Below are 18,525 nucleotides of genomic sequence, written 5' to 3' on the forward strand. Positions count from 1 at the left end.
GATTAGAGAAGAGTGTAAAAAGTGTTAAACTTGGTAGAGATAGCAGTATGAGACAGGCTACCTAAGAGTAGGTTTGTACCTAAGACAAACAATTTTTTAACCTCCTAAGAACCTGCGTACAAATTGATGTACATATTCCAAAAAATATTTTGATCTTTCACTGATTACTCAATGGGTTCCAAATTCAAAAACACAACAAATGCTTCTGAGTCACAGGAGGTTGATAAAAAGAACATTTACCAATACCTACTTGTGCTTTGTGTTAGGCCAATACAAAATCATTCTTACAAAAAACCAATACAAAAAGTACTTACTAAATATTTATAAACCAATACCTGTTTTGTTAAATAAAACCGGGCAGTTGAGCCAAGTGAAAGGCAACATTCCTGGTCGTGACCTCCCCATTGTAGTTATCTAACCCGCCACGATTATGATTTACGATGCATTCGGTAATGACACTGTCACGGAGCAGAGCACATTCCCACCGTTCGGATTCTGGCTGGACCAATATAAGTGTGACTTCGGGATTTAATTTTCTATAAAACAGAAACATCTGTAAACGAAAAAGTAAAAAAAAAAAATCTGCCTCGAGCATGACTTGAACCCGCGAATCCAGGATACCAGCCCGGCGCTTCACGCACAGCACTACAGAGGCATTCAAACGGAATCTCACGTCTTAAAGCTTTTATTTTTTCTGAGAATGCTACAAAGCAGAGTTTTGGTATGGATCATCATCATCACCTATTATTTACTTTCTGTCTTGTCCACTTCCACTTTTACCTGTGTATTGTGTTTACATAATTTCTGAGTATTGTGGAGCTCGTGATGCGTTTATTACTTTATTCAGAGTACGAATCTATCTAGAGCTCAAAATATAGTAGAGACGAGCCAGCCAGCCTATTATGGATAGCTTTATCCATCTTTATCCACGTGATAAAATAACTGTCACTGTTTAACACCGTGGGAAAGAAAGTGACGGACACCGTTTTATCACGCTGTCACGTAGACAAGAACGACCATCATATCCGTACTGGAGAAGTAAAAAATGATACTGTGGGTTGAGAATAGAAAAGATGGGCAAGTAACCGCCGTGCAGGCGCTGAGAACTCTGATGGGACGATAAAGTTCAGATCAAGTCCGACAATGCACAGTGCACAAAGGGATCTAATTTGTGTGTGATTATGCGACTCACAACACAAATAAAAAAAACAATACACTCCTTTTTTGGGGCAGTCGTGTAAAAATACGCTCGTCTGGCTTTACCATACTTATGTATCTTATGTACTCACATTGGATTTCAATGTCCTCATATCCTTATTAAACTTCGCTAAGTTACATTAAGGCGACAGTAGAGGTGGGTAAATTTTCAGATTCTGTCAATTTACCCCATTTCACACACAAGCGCACTTCACGCACACTACCTCACTTTACTGGGACAGGTCATTGACCCATCAAGTTTTTTTTAGATAGCGTTTTGAGTTTAGTGATAACCACTGACCTCTTTTGAGGAACAGAAACTGTAAACACGTTCCATTGAAAGAAGAAAGAGAAACAATACATTAAATCTTGCTCTTCTTGTCTGTTCATGTCACACGTGACGTATTTAAATTCTAATTTAATTCATTTGATTGTTAACTATTTTCTGCATATTACGGCTTTGTCGAGATACGCGTTTTGTAAGTTAAACCGAATAAACCCAGATGTCATTAAGTCAGATGTAAAATGTTATTTACTACTATACGGTTATTCATATTCATAAGGCGAAAAATCAATTCAATTAGAAATTTAAATAAATAAAGTTTCGGCAGGGTGGAAATTTATTTAAGGCGGACAAAATAAAATTTAATAATATATGTCGGCTGATGTACCCCTAAGATCTTTACAGATTTACTTGTACGAGTATCGTATATTCGCTATTTATTTTGCTATTAAATTTATAACATTAAAATAAATAATTAAATATTATACTGGCATTCCACCGCTATTATTTCAGTGCTGAACTGATTATCTTCGATCGTAGCCTTGATGATGTAGTTGTACTTACACTTACGGCGGTAGGAGCGGCAATGAACCCCGCGCAGCGTAGAACGAGAGGTGCATTGGGGTAAGTGCATATACATATAATTCTTCGTGCGTCTGTCTGTCTGTCCGTCCGTCTGTCACAGTCTATTTTCTCCGAAACTACTGGACCAATTCAGTTGAAATTTGGCACACATATGTAAATTTGGCACACTAATGTAAATTTGTGACCCAAAGATGGACGTGTAACGTAAATAAAATTTATTTTAGAGAATTTGAAATACGGCAGCCATTTTTAGGGGGGGGGGGGGTAAATGAAAAAATTAAAAAATAATGTTTTTTAAACTATATAGTGTTACATATCAAATAAAAGAGCTCATTGTAAGAATCTCAAATATTTTTTTTTTATAATTTTTGGATTAATAGTTCAGCAGTTATTCATGAAAATAGGCAAAAAATGATCATTCTCCGCCCACCTTCTCCGAAACTACTGGATCTAAAATTTTGAAAAAAATACACAAAGTAGTTCTTTACCTATATATGTCAGGAAAATCTATAAGAAATGTGCAGTCAAGCGTGAGACGGACTTAATATACGGAACCCTTGGAATGCGAGTCCGACTCGCACTTGTTTTTGTTTAGCTCTTATTAGGTTTAAGGAGTTTTATGCGTGAAAAAAGAAGTTTTTTGTTTTATGTACCCGCATTATTGCCGATCGATTGAGTTTTAAACGATAATTAGACAAAAAAACTTGTTTTTCACCCAACGAATGTAGATCCCCATGACACTTCTTCCAAGTCGCCTTTGGATAGGCTTAATTTTAAAAATAATTGAAATAATGTTCTATATCATACTTGCAAAAAAAATCTAAAAATAATTTACGTGACCAATGCTTATTATTAGTAAATATCTTATAATTTAATATCTGATATATCACACGATACAAAAAATGGCCGCAAAGTTAAAAGTTCATTTATTTACGTTACTAGTCCATCTTTGGATCACCGACTCTTTGTCATATGTGACAAATGTGTACCAAATTTCAATTGAATTAGTCTATTAGGGGCAGACACACGAATGATCTTAAAAGGGATTTTTTTCTTGAATGATTTGTATGCACTTACCCCAACGCACCTCACGTTCCACGCGGCGCAGCGTAATCAGTAAGTACCTAATAATTAGTGTCCGACCGAAACACAAATTTCTGTATATATAAATATTGTTGTCCTACTTGCTCCCCAACTTTTGGTCTTTGTCACATAGTTTAGTTTCATAATACGAAGTACTATTTCGTATGTTTCGGCCAGGCCGAAAGATTCGGCCGTTTTTTGGCCGAAACCGAAACTACGGCCGAAACATGATTTAATGGCCGAAACTGGCCGAAACTGAAACCGAAACCGAATCTTCGATCGGACACTACTAATAATCACAATGGTCTTAAGTACCACAGACCCTACTGTCGCTTAAGTCCTTTATGACAATCTCTGCCTATTAGAACTTATAAAAAAAAAAGAAACCGAGTAATTATATCCAACTACCGAACCTGCTTACAAATTTTCTCGAGATATTTGAGAAATGTGATATGCAAATTCGAACAAACGAAAGTATTTTTGCCCAAGCTGAAACAGAGACCTTCGCCTACGCTCGGTCAGTGATGGTTTAGGTACAGTCAGCTGCAGGTCACCCCTGCATAGAAGATTGTATGCAGGGGTGGTACCTTTTCTCTGCAGCGTACTGTACACCTATAAAAAATAGTTGTACCTGCTGCAATTTTATACCGGTACCGTACTTTATATTTCAACAGGTATAAGTACCTTCAAAACGAAGCGGTATTGATAAATAATAACGGTACCGTACCGCCTATAAATAATAATAATAATTCAGCCTATATACAGGGTGGTCCAAACCTTGACGTCCAAAAATTTTTTTTTAGATTCCTCACGTCGTGGGCTATCAGAATATACCCCATGTATGTTAGCCGATTTTTCGTAGTTATCGAGTTATGATTTTTTTTTACTTTTAACTTTTCTTATGAAATTCCGGGGTTCCCATACAGAGTGGCTAAAAAATAACTGCATTTCCGTTGCCAGGGAGGTTTTGGGATTATACTGAGCAACTTTTACAATGGGGCCAACCCCGAAACCGCGAAAAAAATTACCCTTCCATAGAAAATGGACTAGCCAAAATGTATAAAAAACCAATTTTTTTTTCGCGATTTCGGGGTTGGTCCAATAATAAAAGTTGCTCGGTATAATCCCAACACCTCCCTGGCAACGGAATGCAGTTATTTTTCAGCCACTCTGTATGGGAACCCCGGAATTTCATAGGAAAAGTTAAAAGCTTAAAAAATCATAACTTGAAAACTACGAAAAATCGGCTAACATACATATGGGGTACATTCTGATAGCCCACGATTTTTGGACGTCAAGGTTTGGACCACCCTGTATAGACAATAATCTCAACGCTAGCCCAATGCGGATTGGGGACTTCACACACAGCTTTGAATTTCTTCGCAAATGTATCCACTACGAGTATGCAGGTTTCCTCACGATGTTTCCTCCTTCACCGAAAAGCTAGTGGTAAATATGAAATGATATTTCGTACATAAGTTCCGAAAAACTCATTGGTACGAGCCAGGATACCAATGAGTTTTTCCTTACCGCTTATACCGTAAAGAAATAATGCAGTCTCTGCTTTGCACGATTATTGTGTGGACATAATTCTTATAATCACCGAAACATACATACCTCTACGCACAGAATGTCATTGAAATAAAACATTGTTTTTTATAGTAAATTTATATAACATTCGATTTATACACATAACAATAAGCAGGCCGGGCCGCAGCGATATTGGCCTGTAAGCTTCATCTCGGTCTCCAAATCCGCAAAACTCGCTGGTACTAAATGCTGATCTTGCCGTTATTAATTATCTTGATTCTTGAAGATTATCAGAACAGCACGTTACGTAATCGCATACATAGACGGAACGAACGTCAAGAAAGTAGGTGTAGACACTGCAAGTCTTTAGGTATTAAACGAATTACGCTTCGTATTAATAGATGAGTAATATTTAAATGAACATATAATATTCTCTAACATAAATACAAGATTACAATTAATTGACATCAAAAGTCATTGACGTACAGAAGTCATATACATTTTTATAATGACGCAAAATTGATACCAGCATAATGAAAATCAATCCCAATCAGTAAAACGAGTCTTTAAACTTTTTTTCATTTTATGCGGGTTTTGAAGGAACAAGTTACTTAAATTCGATTGTAATCGTATTGTTTTAGGATAATTTACTGCTGTTTTCGACCGTTACGACCCGTAAATAACAACAACTCACATTTAAAATTTGACTCGAGCTCGACGTGATTATATTTATTTACCCTATTTTATGAAATACAATTTATCTACTGGTCTACATTTTCGTATGCGTATATGATGAAATGTCTATAATAATGTCAAAAATGAGCTACGACGACGTACACGTCTGCTTCGATGCAAGGCCAACGGCCATCTGACTCGAAGAAGAGTTTTGAGTGATGTCGTCAATGTATGGAAATTATACGAAAGTTTACATTTGGGATTGAATTTCTGTGTTGTATTTGTGAGTAAAAATATAAGTAGATAATAATTTGGTAGTTTAGTTATCTAGCCTTCAAAATCCCACAACAACTCAATTACTGTCAAAGACAAAACTGTAATGCGTCTTGCTCAAACGGAACTCCATATTTTGATTTTTGGACAGTTTTAGTGTTGATTTGTAGAGAATTACAGCAAATAAAAAATATTATGGCGTGAAGATCCGGTACACGGCTTCTTCGTGAACAGATTTACGTATAATTTAATGCAGTTATTAATCATTCATTGAACAAATTGATTGCACAAAGTGAGGTCTAAATCGAAAACGTCATATACCGTCCCCTTAAGGCAAAATACACAGGGATTCTTGTAATTGCTACGTTTAGGGTGCGCTCCCGGTACTGGTTTTGTATACAAAATCAGTCCCAAAGCCGAGCATTTGCGGATTTCGGCACAGATTTAGTCCCGGAGGCATCCCCTAGCTAGGTTATAATACATGGGTATTAGGTAGGGTACATGTCGGTTGTAATAGTGTATAAAATAAAAGGCTTGAGTAGACTATCGCAAATGGAGCTCCGTAAACGCGCCATCAACACAACATATTGCGTACAAATGCAGTCACTTTAACTCAGTCCGATCACATCCAGCGAAAGAAATTAAGGGACTAATCAAACTTTGCCCATCTTCAGTCACCGCACGCCGCCGCCGTTCACCAATCTAAATATTAAAGTCGTAACCACCAACAAACTGTAAACACATCCGACCTTTCTCTACTAAACACTGGTTTCCAGGGCAGTTTTCAGAGCACGTGGCCCTACGTGAGAGGACTTCTGGAAAGTTCGCCCGAATTGTGTTGCAGTGCAAGCCGAAAAAGTCTCATATCGCAATAAACTAGGAACTTTAAGATCGTTTTGGCTCAAAGCAGCCACGGTACTATTCCCGAAGCTGCACCGTAAATAGAATTAGAATAACGTGACGGGATCCCGTATGGATCAGCCTTTAAATAGCCGTCGTTTACCATCTTTCAGAAGCCGTTGGATTTTTCTTCGGGAGCGAAGCAATTGACTGAAAACTTTTGGTGCGGAAAACTAGGTAGTCGAATTCGTAGTAAGTAGATAAACACGCTCTACTCGCTCTAATGAATGTAACACGTCCTGATATCGAAACTGCAAATGTGATGGATTCGTGGAATGCTGATCAAACTGCAACAGCAATCAAATTAGAGGAGTTACTGGAGTGAAAGTTAGTTATATCAGTCGGATTCGTGCTGCTTTTTGTCGTTAAGAACATTCATTACGGAAATGATAAAAAAATTGTTTAAATGAGTAATGTACATAATGATCACATAAGGAGGAAACGCTTTCGTCGCAAAGCATGTTATATACCAAGTAGATTTTTAGACTGAAAGCCCACAAGGCCCTACAAGGTAGACACAACAAGAAAAAGACCAGCCTCCAGAGGCCGGCGACCCGGTCAGTGACCGCGCCCTTCGCTATTGTTGCTCACGCGCACCCTACCTGTATTCCCGAGGTTACTGCTCATGGTCGACTCTAACGCTGCAAACCAGTATAGTTTTTTGATATAGAAGGCAAAGAGCAATCGAATCGCCCGATGATAAGGAATTACCGTGGCCCATGGACACCTGCAAGACCAGAGTGGTTGCAAGTGCGGCCCGTCTTGCTTTATTTGTACTCAAGTCATATGTCCCCTAGATGCCCACAGTGCACCACAATCTCGTTCCTATCTAGCGAGCGACTTATATTGGTTTGCCTTAACGTGTGACTAGCCTGCTAGCTGTTGAAACATCACCCATGACCGGTCCTGCGCACTATGCTTTAAATTCCCATTCCTTATGTACTGCCTAAGGCTAACTAAACGTGAGCTTTGATTCTACTAGTTTTTGCGGATCTCCACGGCAAACCTATGCCGGTTAGCCTCAGGCGATGCATCTCAATATTCTCGAATAATCCCGCGTAATATGCAGTTAGAAAGCAGACTCCTGCGGTTGAAGAGAGCTTAAAAAAACTAATCGTAATCGAGACATGCATGTTAGGTATTACTTAGCCATTTGTCGTCTCATATATATTATGACAGTGTCAGCCATCTGCAAGAATACTTATATGAATATGTACCTATATGACGGCAAATAGCTAAGTGACAGCAATTTATTCCACAATAATTCTTCCATAGAAGGCAAACACCATTAAGTCAGTGACGTCCAAGAGTACGTGAGCGCTTGTTGGAGTAATTAAGATTACATGGACTTAGACAGGTGGTCAACGAGGAACCTGATTAACTTGTAACACTACGTTGTATATCTGGTTATAAAACGGATGCTGGTATTAAGATTGCATTTTATACTGCTGGTATTAACAATGTCGTTTTGTTGGGAAACCTGAACAGTAAGGGGTTCACAGAACTTATTATTACCAGTACCAGCTTGCATGTTAAAAGTAGTTCAGCGATCTTTCTTACCCCCCTCCTACTGTGGGTACGTATATTACGAATTCACCGTGTGTTCGTCAAATCTGGAAGCATCTTAGGGTCGGTTGCACCAGACCGTCTGTCATCGTTAAAGCGTTCGCTAAATTTTATACCTATAGTTTACCTTTATACGTTGATTAGTCTGCTGGCTGTGGTAGGTGCAACTGGCCCGTCAGGCGGTGCTTTATCAATGAACTGATCTACTTTAAATATGAAGGCACTAGTTGTCATTCAACAGAAAATTGTCAGGTTTTTCATATACCGAAGCAAATTATATCAATTATGATGGCATAAAAAAATGGTTTGCAGTTGCTGCCACCGGCCCTTAGTGCATAGAAGTCACAGAACATTATGTTCAAGCCACAGCAAAGCAGTAGGTACAAGCGTAGTGCTTCACTCTTTCTTTATTCAGTGTCAATATGTAAGTATATCGAAGGGGTACTAATCAGCACAATATATTTGTCCACATTATACAGTGTGTAAGTCAAATACGGGCAATAAATTAAACCAGATATAAAATTTACCCGTCTTATCATTAATTAAGATGTTTTTTTAAGTTACACTTAATTATGACCCCGTGATAAATTTTTTCCACATGTACCGAGCAGCAATGTACTGTAAACATTAAGAAACAGAACATGATAATGACATTACGAGATACGAGCTTTTCATAGTAAATGCCAACAAGCGTTGACAGTTACTTTAAAAAGCTCGTATCCCGTAACGTGTGTGGTGTATTACATTGCGGGCCGAATTATTTTGTATGGTTAAAATTTTCAATGCATTTCTAAGTAAAATCTATCTAAATATACTTTTTAGGTCCTATGCTAACCACCGTTTAAATATTCGCCCGTATTGGATTTACACACTGTATACTACAGCGTCATACATAATTCATAGGTAAGCTGGATTACCTCAGCCTTACCTAACACATCATACATTACCTCCCGTTCTATTTCACAAAGAACTCATGTCCTGCGAAACTTCCTATGTTTCGGTCCTTTTAAAAACAAAAGACATAATAATGTGGCCATTTATGTTCATTTTATATGACGTGGTAAATGGTATATTATGCGTTTATAAATAGACTGGTTTAATATGGCGTAGGTATGAGTGATATAGTGACATAAACGTTCATGAGAGGTACAGCCGCCATCGCCATCAGATATATCGGAGCGGCCGAGGTGCTCAAAAGCATCTGTACACCGATTCTAACGAATACGAATAGAGGCGTGATCAGATATTTTGAGAGCCTTAGCCGCTTGGATATATCTGATGGCGGCTGTACATGGATGTGTCAATTCGTCATTAGCATTGAATTGGTTAACGAGTAAGATCCTAAGTATCTTAAGCCTTATTAATTGCGTCCATGATATCTTTTTTTATCAGGCTGAGGTAAGATGAAGCACATTTTATTTTAAATTGCTGCGAGTTTAGGTGCTCTACCTAATAAAACACTGCCGTAAAATATGGTACCTATAGTTTTACATATTTACTAACAGCGTCTGCCCTATCTATGTGTTTCAAAAAGTCGAAATCATTACATTGATTCACAATATAAATAGGTAACAACAAAAGATGTAACTAGTAAACATAACTACCAAACACCGATATTAGTTTCTTTTTATAATCTCAAGAATCTACGCCGCGAACAAGTGGTCGTATTTCGAAAACATACATTCAATAATTAACACAATTCGAGATATCAGTGCATCGCGCTCTCACATATATGAATGTGCTTTAGAGCAAGCGAGACCACGTGACCAATACCGATATCGTTTTGAGATGCACTTTCGCAAATAGACCAACTGAGTCATCATCCAAATATATACAGGCATTTCCTCGCCAAATTCCTTCCCTCTCTAACAAGAATACTAGACAGAGATAGAGCTTTATTTACGCTCGGAATGACGTCAAGCTCGATGAATGAATGTGCTAATATGGTAAGTAGTAAGAGTTGGCAATAGGACGCTAGTAAAGGGCGCCAAGGGTCTACTACGCAATCAGCGTATTATAACCTCTAAGGCCCAAGGTCCTACCTACAGTATTTATTCAGTTCGATGAAATTTAAATCATATTCAATTGGAACAGAGTCGCATTTGTTGTGTTTCGTTCAATTTTCAAACAAAACCAAGATCCACTCTATTCCCTGCAACAAAGGTTCAAATTTCAGTGGCAAATTGTTGATTAGGAGGATAAAAGAAGAATAGGGTCCGATTTTATAAAACTACACGTTACAGTTTCGAAAAAAACACTTGACAAATCGCCGGCATTGGCAAAAATCGCGAGCACATGCCATGTGGCGAGTTGTAATTAAAGAAGTCGAATTTGCCAGGCTGGACACGTGCCAGCGGGAAACGGAAATGACGTCAGACGCCATTAATCTCGCTACTGTTGTTTTGTGCAATCACAGTGTAAGTATTTTAGCTAACAGAAGTACAATAAGTTGAATCAAGGGGTTAGGTTAAGCCCTGGGTTCTCTCTCCCCGCAGGTTGCTCACCTTGTCGTGGTGGAGGGGCTTAGTAAGAGGCAACCAGGGCCGGCCTGTTTGAGGTGCGGGTTGGCCCGAGGAGAACGCTCCAAGTGGGCTTGTTAAGCCCGCTTGTGACGCGTTGGAGGTGGACCGTCGAGGAAGAGGAGTGTCGGTATTGCGGTGAGCCGTTCTCCCTATCTTCGGCGGCTTTCGGCGGTGGGATCGCAGGGGAAGAGGCGTGATGGTATAACGATACGCCACTCTCCCTATCCCCTGCGAACTTGGCGGGGCCGTTCCGCTGTAGCGGCGTTGGTGGGGCTGCAGAGGAAGAGGAGTGTCGGTGTCACGATGTGCCGTTCTCCCTATTCTCTGCAGCCGAGTTATGGTTTTACGGCAGAACCATAGACCTGATCTGTCGCCGGGCGCCGGGGAATTTTCTGGCGTCCGTGGCTTCCTTGTGGCGGGCTCGGGGGGGTCCGCTACAATGCAGAACGGAGGCCGAGGAGGAAGGCGCGTGGAACCATCTGGCGCGCCTAACGTGAAGGGCCTTCGGGCATTCGCGAAGGAGCCGCTCGTAGGCGGCTGCCGCCGGTGGGGTCGCGGATGAGTACGCAAGCGTTCCTGTAACCCCACCAATAGGGCGGCGAGGCGGCATATGGGGGGTTTTTAGTGGGTATACCGTGGGCCTCATTAGCCTAGACGGGAGTCCCACATAACCACTCGGGTCACCCCTCGCACCCGTGTGGTATGCGGAATGCATTTTGGGACCCTAATAAAAAAAAGGCCCTGGGTTCTCTGACCAGTCGCCGCGGGTAGAATTCACTGTCTTGGTTTCGCAGACGTTTCTGTTTGATACAAATACAATTTAAAACATTTATTTTGCCCGGTAATGATTTCCAATGCCACTAGTTTCATAAGCACATCGACAAATTACTAACCAATCGTTCAGCGATAATAAATAAGTAAAATGCCTGGTAAGCCCGTATAAATTCGCATTGCGATTACACATATTAGCCAGCCATTTACGCTGGACATACGTCTTCTGATCATAATTTAGACTGTTTAATTTTAAAAAAAGTGGCTCCGTAATTTGTGGCTACCCTATAACTTTTATACATTCTGTATGAGGAGTTTCTTTGGTTTAGAGTTACATTACCTTACATAGAGTAAATAATGCGGCCCTCTAAAAAGGCGGCTAAAAGTCAAAATACGGCACTTAATATTTTAATTGTGTCAGCGCAGTTTTGGCCCGACCGTTGATGTGCTGTTGAGTTTGACTACTAGTGTTTTAGTGTTTAATTGATTTAGCTCCGGTTTAGCTTTCAACGTTCTTATCAACGTTTTGGACTTTTGGTTAAACGAAAAATATCTAGATCTAGATATTCCACATTCCACAGTCATTCAACATTTTAGAATAAGTATAGCGTCTTTTTTTATTTTTTATGAACATACCCTTATTACAGGATAAAACTATGCGGAAATACTTAGTAATTGAAACAAAATTATTACTTTGCTAATCCGCGAAATAATAACGTGCTATAGTAAATTAGTGACGCTAACCCATTAACTTAAATTGTGTATGTTTCGCATGCAATTAATGTTAACACCCGCCGCGATAATAACAATAATATGTTTAGTTAATATGTACTTATTTTGTATGTCTCTTTGTATTTTACTCTTATATCCATAATATAAATTCCTAAATAAAATTAAAAAACATAAGCGCCTGCAAGTTATACTCGCAAAACAGAAAACCATCAACCGTTTGGGGTAATCGTTGAATAAAGAATTGTGGTCCCTGCCAAAACTAACGGTCGCGTTCAGGTAAAGTAACGGGAGTAACTGTACATCAGTTACCCTGTGGGAGCCGGTTCCGAAACGGGTAAACAGTGAGATAAGTGTACGACAAGTTATGAAATTATTTAAAAAAGCAGGCTCGATGTAAGTACGCGCGTTTTGAGAGTTCCGTGCCGTAATTTTAATCATTTATTTTTATAATAAATAAATAAATAACACCGACTCATTCAGTAACGACACCAAGTTTGACATTTTCATTTTTAAATGTTTTAGGGATTAGGCTACAAAAAACAAGACATTTTTTTTAATAAAAGCCAGCATTAATCTTTTTTTTGTTTTACTTGGTGAGGTAATAAAGTTAACAAAACCAAATAAAAATCGCGCAAGTGTTAGTCGACGATAGAAAAATATCGACATATTATCAGGTAGGTACGGAACCCTCCGTACGCTAGTCCAACCCGTACTTGGCAGACTTTTTAAATACAATTTTAAATATTTTCAGAACAAATGGTGAATTCAAGCATCAAGTGCATCTCATCCTAGAAAAATAAGTTAATACGTTACTAAAAAAATATACATTAAAATAAACTATGTAATTACATTAAAAATATTTACAGTTTAAGTATTTAAAAAAAACAAAAAGAGTTACTCGTGATGCCTCCTGTGAGGATTGAACTCACGACCCCTGGTTTACGAGACCAGTGCTCTACCACTGAGCTAAAGAGGCGATGATTAGCGTCGCCAAATACACGGTCCCATTCTATAAGCCCATCCGATAACGTAGAACCACAAATATTACGAAGTTCCGCAGTATTCAAAGTAGCTTTATCTTGTGTTAGTTGTTCAACCTCCGAAGGCCCAGCCATACAAGAAAGTTATCCAAAATAGAGTTGATTTTGGTGAAAATTGAAAGAAACATGATTATATTTTTCATCGAACCGAACGTAATAATACTATTAAAAACGTTTTGTAATTCAGAAATAATAAATATTATTTATTTTGCAAAGAGAAATGGTTGAAAATTGGGAAAACGATGATCATTTATTAATTTTCATAAAATATGTATGAAGAGCAAGTGTGAAAGAGCGCGCGATAGTGCGCCTTACCAGTTGCTATATGAAGAACATATTTATTATTTGAGTTAGAGACGTCGAATAATAAGAAGTTTGGGCCCGCGAAATTCAAACTTTCACGTTGAGCGTAAATCGTTTCTCCCTCTAAACACTTCGCTCATAAAGCAGACACGCTTTCCACATAGATATTCGTATATTGATCCGCTTGTTGCTATCTCTATTGCACGCGCATAATTACTTATATTGCTTTTCCATCCCACCCATGATACCGGTTGCCAATGTCACTGTGCGAGCTTGACAACAATAAAATTGAGATAGCAACAGGCGAGTCAGTCTACGAAATTCTATGTAGAAAGCGTCTCTTCTTTAGTTAAGTATAAGTGAGAGATATAAAAAACTTACCTTAAAGACGTAATTTCCTTTTCTGAAACAAAAATAAATAAATATTCAGGAAGAGTAATAAAATAAAATAAACTGTACTTACTTATACTGTATGCAGTTAACACGGAAGAAAAATACAAAAAAAACATGCAAAAAGATTGCCGAAACCAGGGATCGAACCAGGGACCTTTAGATCTTCAGTCTAACGCTCTCCCAACTGAGCTATTTCGGCCAGTTGATGGGTTGCCGAAAATTACGATCAGAATCCACAGCCCCACAGTTACCAATATGGATCGTAAATTTTTGATTAAATTTGGTATTTTACAAGTTATAACACCGACTGGAATTAAAATAATTATTCCTTAACAGTCAACTTTAATATGCGTCACAAAATCAAATGTTATTCAAATCACTTACAATAGTTACAATGATACTTGAGGTGCCATCTATCAGTTAGTAGTGGAACCACCAGGACAAGTAGTGGGCTTGTAACAATGGTTTCAAAAGATTTCATTTTTACATTGCACTGACGAAAAAATGGTTGTTTTTCGAGTTTTATATGTGTATGTAATATGTATGTAGTACAATCAGCTAATACTATTCAAAACAATTCCACAAAATAAATAATAGTACTGACAGTTCGAACAAACACGATCACAATGAGGTTGCATTGTTTTATCAAATTATCACAGAGTTCCTATGCCCTATGCTCATCTCCAGTCTTTATCTTCGGTGGTCCCATAATATTGCATTTAACAATTAGTCAACATAGCTACTTGTAGGAAGATAAATAGACCCAATGTCACAACATATACGGTCATCATTGCATACCTTGTCACAGTGACAATGACTGACTGACTATGATCAACGTGATGATCTGATGTGACTATGGTAGAAGTAAGTTTTTGAAAATGGATCTAATGATTAGACCCACGATGACCCATCATTAGATTAGAGTCTAATCTAATCATGACCATAGTGTATTATAGTATACAGCATAATATATGGACATACCTGGTTCCGGGTCAGCCTGGACCGCCTTGTCTTGAGCTACGTTCCCAACATCATCCAGCACCACACCGCAGCTCTTATAAAGGTGACTGCGTATCTTCAACAGCTTGTCCGTCTCACGGAAAGCTTTTATTTCATCCTGCAATACAAAATTTGCCCATAAACAGTACTGAATGCTAATGGGATGCTAATCTTTATAATTGTAAATATGTATATGATATTGGGTAAAATTATTCTAAATAACTAGTTTATTTGTTGACGCTTTAGCTGGTATACAAAATTCTGAAGATGTCCTACTATTCTACAGGGGAACAAGATAATTTGAGGAGAATACTGTGAGAATGCAGTTGGGATAGTAACCTGCAACTCCTACAGGGTACTGGGCTAAATGAAAGTAGCAACCAATCAACAGCCAGGTGTCCCTACACTAGATATAGCTGGCATACATCAATTCGAGTTAATGGAATTTAAATATCAATTTATTCATCCTGCAAATGAATTGGATTAAATTTGTCTTTGTTGTTGCTACAAAACTACTTATTACTAATACCAAAATAAAAGCAGATTAGTACCACATTTGAATCTATAGAAACCAGCATACCCTCAAGTTATTCTCACCTTCAAATCCTTCAGTCTGGTATGAGACCTGCTACTATAGCATTTTCGAACGTGGGACTCTGACCACTCCTCCCCATTGTTACTCAACACCGTAGGCACGGAGCTACGAGCTCTAATATTACTAACATTGGCACTTCCGCGCGCTCGAGACGGCCTCGACGGAGACTTAGCTTTACCAGGGTCCAGAGACTTTAAAGTCCTTCTAGGCCTTACTAGCGGCCTTTTAACTACTTTTTCTACACGCACTTCGGGTACATAGTCATTTAACACGGTTGGAAGTTCACTAAAAACACTAGAACTCACGGCCGAAACAGATGGTTTCGCGCCAACGCGCACTGACGACGGTATTTCGTGTCGCGTCACATTTGAACTAGATCTCAGACTAGTATGTGACCGGTTGAATACGCGAGACATCACTCTGTCGTAGTTAGCTTTAGTTTTCTTATGAAAATCCATAAAAAGAGCGTCTAATGGCACTGTTTTATGGATTTCAAAACAGAAGTTGTTGTGACAGCCGTGATTGTAGAATTAGTGCTGTCAAGCGTGACATACAGAGAAGAGAACAAAAAAGGTACAAAAGCAGAAACTAAACGTTTATTTATAAATTATTATAAGAAAATATAGTGTGTCAAAGGTGTGTTTGATTTCAAACATAGACAAAGAGAATCATACTATCTTTGTCTTACACTAGTACTAGCACCCAAAAGAAAAGGATGAGTATAGTTTTTTTTGTTCTTATTTACTGAGACCTATTTACAAGATTTGGTTGACCCAGTATAAAAAATAATATATTTCTAGTAATACAAAAGGATTATATATAACATAAAAATCAAATACAATAAATAATAATATGATTAATTTATAAAATAAATCAACCATTTGAAAAAACATAAGGTAAATTTTTCAATATTTCAGTCTTCTTATGGCTTTAACAGACGGGCGTACCGGACCGCGACTTTGGTCCAAAGAGTAGTATAATATATATATCTTTGGTCTTGTCAACATATTTCTTTACTTCTAACTTAGACCCCATACACACGAACGCTTTGTCAACGCACGTTAAAAAAGCGTTTTCGAATGACACAAAAGGACACAAATGGATATAGTTTGTCAAAGGACTGTCTCATTTCAAACATAGAATAGAAAGCATACTATCTTTGTCTTACACTAGTACTAGCACCCAAAAGAAAAGGATAACTATAGTTTTTTTTGTTCCTATTTACTGATAAATTGGGTTGACCAACTATACATGTGTATTTATTCCATAGATGGTAGGATCCTATAGATGTGGTATATGCGTGTGACCGTGAGGGACAAAACATACGCAATGTGACACTATGATTGGTCGAATTTATTTGTTGCCCACCATAATCCATACAAAATTACGATAGGAAATTTAAAAAAATGTGAGACTGTGACAAGGACAACCAATAATAACGCTTTCGCTGCTACTCCTACTGAAAGATACATAAGACTATCCCGTTCGGTCATTTCCCCTCATTAAATTCATGATTTATTCACACGATGGCGGTGGCGCGTTTTATGAAGCGTTGTTGGATTTTCGCTATTAAGTGATGGTCGTTAAATCGAATTTAGCGTGCAGAAGAACATAATACCTTTCTTTGTTCCTCTCAGCAGAAAGTTCCCTGCAACCAGATAGATGTAAGAGTAAGAACCCTGTATAATGATCTATTCAACGAACAAAATAACCATACTTGTACAAATCAACAACTAATTAAAATTATGAATTAATATAATAAACAGCTTACTGTTTGTGCGGCTCAAGTATTGTTATTGTTAATGTGTATTGCAAAGTAATAAAACAAATTTAAATTAACATAAATTTATTTATTTACAAGGATAAACGTTTCTGTTTTAACTACTGAATAATATATATGTCATACATTTTTTTGTTTGCACCACTACTTCACTTTTCACCAAGTAATTCTTTTACCTTGACATCATAGATGCCCTTAGCTTCAACATGAAAAGTCTCACACAAGGCCGTTATTTGTTTAGTCACACTAAAAACTAGATCTTCAGAGACTCCAGTTTGCTTCTTGGCCTTCTTAATAAAGTCATTTTGAACATCTTTGATGGCATCTCTACATTCTATGAACAGAGCTTTGGCATTCTTAGCTAGCTGTTCCCGATGCTCTTTAGTGACCTTTGGCACTGGCACAAACAACGTTGTACCATCTTGCTGAGGATTCAAATTCAAACCTGAGGATTGTATGGCTTTTAGAGCATCTGGGATCGCTTGGGGAAACGAAGCAAAGTTTATTACAATAGTTTTAGGATTTTTCCTCACTATTTGCGCCAATTCCTGAAGCTCGTATTCTTTACCATCGAACTTCACGTGCAGAGATTCTATGGAGCCGGTCGTAGAGCGAAGTGATAGGTTTTTCGTAAAATCCTCTTTCATATTTTCAATTGCTGTTTTACATCTGTCTTTAAGCTTGTCCACTGCAACTAATTCTGACATAATAAGCGGGTTGATGTCCACTTTGCCTCCTTTACCTTTCTTATCCTTTCCTTTATCTTTTCCTTTGGCATAATTCCGAATTGCCGCAAAATTGTAAGTGGTTGCCGTGATAACTCTTTCATTTAGGTTAGGGAAATATTTGAATGAATTTACATAAACGGGTACAATCAATCGTTGTAAAATCCGTGCGTTCATTTTATATGCAATTTTCAGCACCTCCCGTTACTTGTTTAATCAGGTTTTTATTTATACTTATATTACAACTGACTAGTTAACCTCAAAATCGTGTTTTGGAATAACAAGCGAACGAAACGCCGTGACGTCTTGAAGAAATAATATATTGGAAAAAATAAACTTACTTTTTGTTATGTGATTCCAGTGACTTACAATGGCTTATTATATAAATCAAAGAGTTTTAAGTTAATTGAAGCCCTTCATTTTAAAAATATGCATTAGGTAGTTATTTAACATTTTTTCATAAAACTAGGATAAACAAAACGCGTTTGACAGAAGCGCTCGGAAACCAAGTTGATTTAATTATTTTCTCTGCTTCAAATATTATAAATATATTTTTATCAAAACAAGTCAACT

General features: G+C 37.9%; 3 protein-coding genes and 2 non-coding genes across 5 annotated transcripts in view; 1 reads left to right on the top strand and 4 right to left on the bottom strand.

Moving 5' to 3' along the window:
* The window catches only part of LOC134653594 (large ribosomal subunit protein uL14m), a 313,686-nt gene extending 304,882 nt beyond the window's left edge, over positions 1–8,804 (top strand). The window contains exon 3 of the mRNA XM_063508990.1: positions 8,793–8,804. The gene's annotated coding sequence lies outside the window, so the exon portion shown is untranslated. The remainder of the gene's footprint in view (positions 1–8,792) is intronic.
* LOC134653543 (uncharacterized) overlaps positions 1–15,878 on the bottom strand; it is a 159,410-nt gene extending 143,532 nt beyond the window's left edge. Inside the window, exons 1-3 of the mRNA XM_063508923.1 lie at positions 15,450–15,878; positions 14,835–14,970; positions 13,842–13,863 (exon numbers count right to left, since the gene is read on the bottom strand). Coding sequence (XP_063364993.1) covers positions 13,842–13,863; positions 14,835–14,970; positions 15,450–15,863 — 572 coding nt within the window. The 5' untranslated portion in view covers positions 15,864–15,878. The remainder of the gene's footprint in view (positions 1–13,841; positions 13,864–14,834; positions 14,971–15,449) is intronic.
* On the bottom strand, positions 13,022–13,093 carry Trnat-cgu (transfer RNA threonine (anticodon CGU)). Its single transcript has one exon. It is a non-coding gene; the product is annotated as a tRNA-Thr (tRNA).
* Positions 13,980–14,052, bottom strand: Trnaf-gaa (transfer RNA phenylalanine (anticodon GAA)). The gene has a single exon. It is a non-coding gene; the product is annotated as a tRNA-Phe (tRNA).
* Positions 15,879–17,375: 1,497 nt separating the features above from the next.
* Positions 17,376–18,215, bottom strand: LOC134653291 (ribosome-recycling factor, mitochondrial). Its single transcript, XM_063508618.1, has one exon. It carries the CDS (start codon positions 18,127–18,129, stop codon positions 17,377–17,379), a length of 753 nt encoding a protein of 250 aa, XP_063364688.1. The 5' UTR covers positions 18,130–18,215; the 3' UTR covers position 17,376.
* Between the last annotated feature and the right edge of the window lie 310 nt (positions 18,216–18,525).

The sequence above is a fragment of the Cydia amplana genome, chromosome 13 (genome assembly GCF_948474715.1).
Source record: "Cydia amplana chromosome 13, ilCydAmpl1.1, whole genome shotgun sequence".
In the NCBI taxonomy this organism is placed as follows: Eukaryota; Metazoa; Arthropoda; class Insecta; order Lepidoptera; family Tortricidae; genus Cydia; species Cydia amplana.

Coding starts and splice junctions, on each gene's coding strand:
- LOC134653291 (XM_063508618.1), bottom strand. CDS start 18,129: ATGAACGCACGGATTTTACAACGATTGATTGTACCCGTTTATGTAAAT.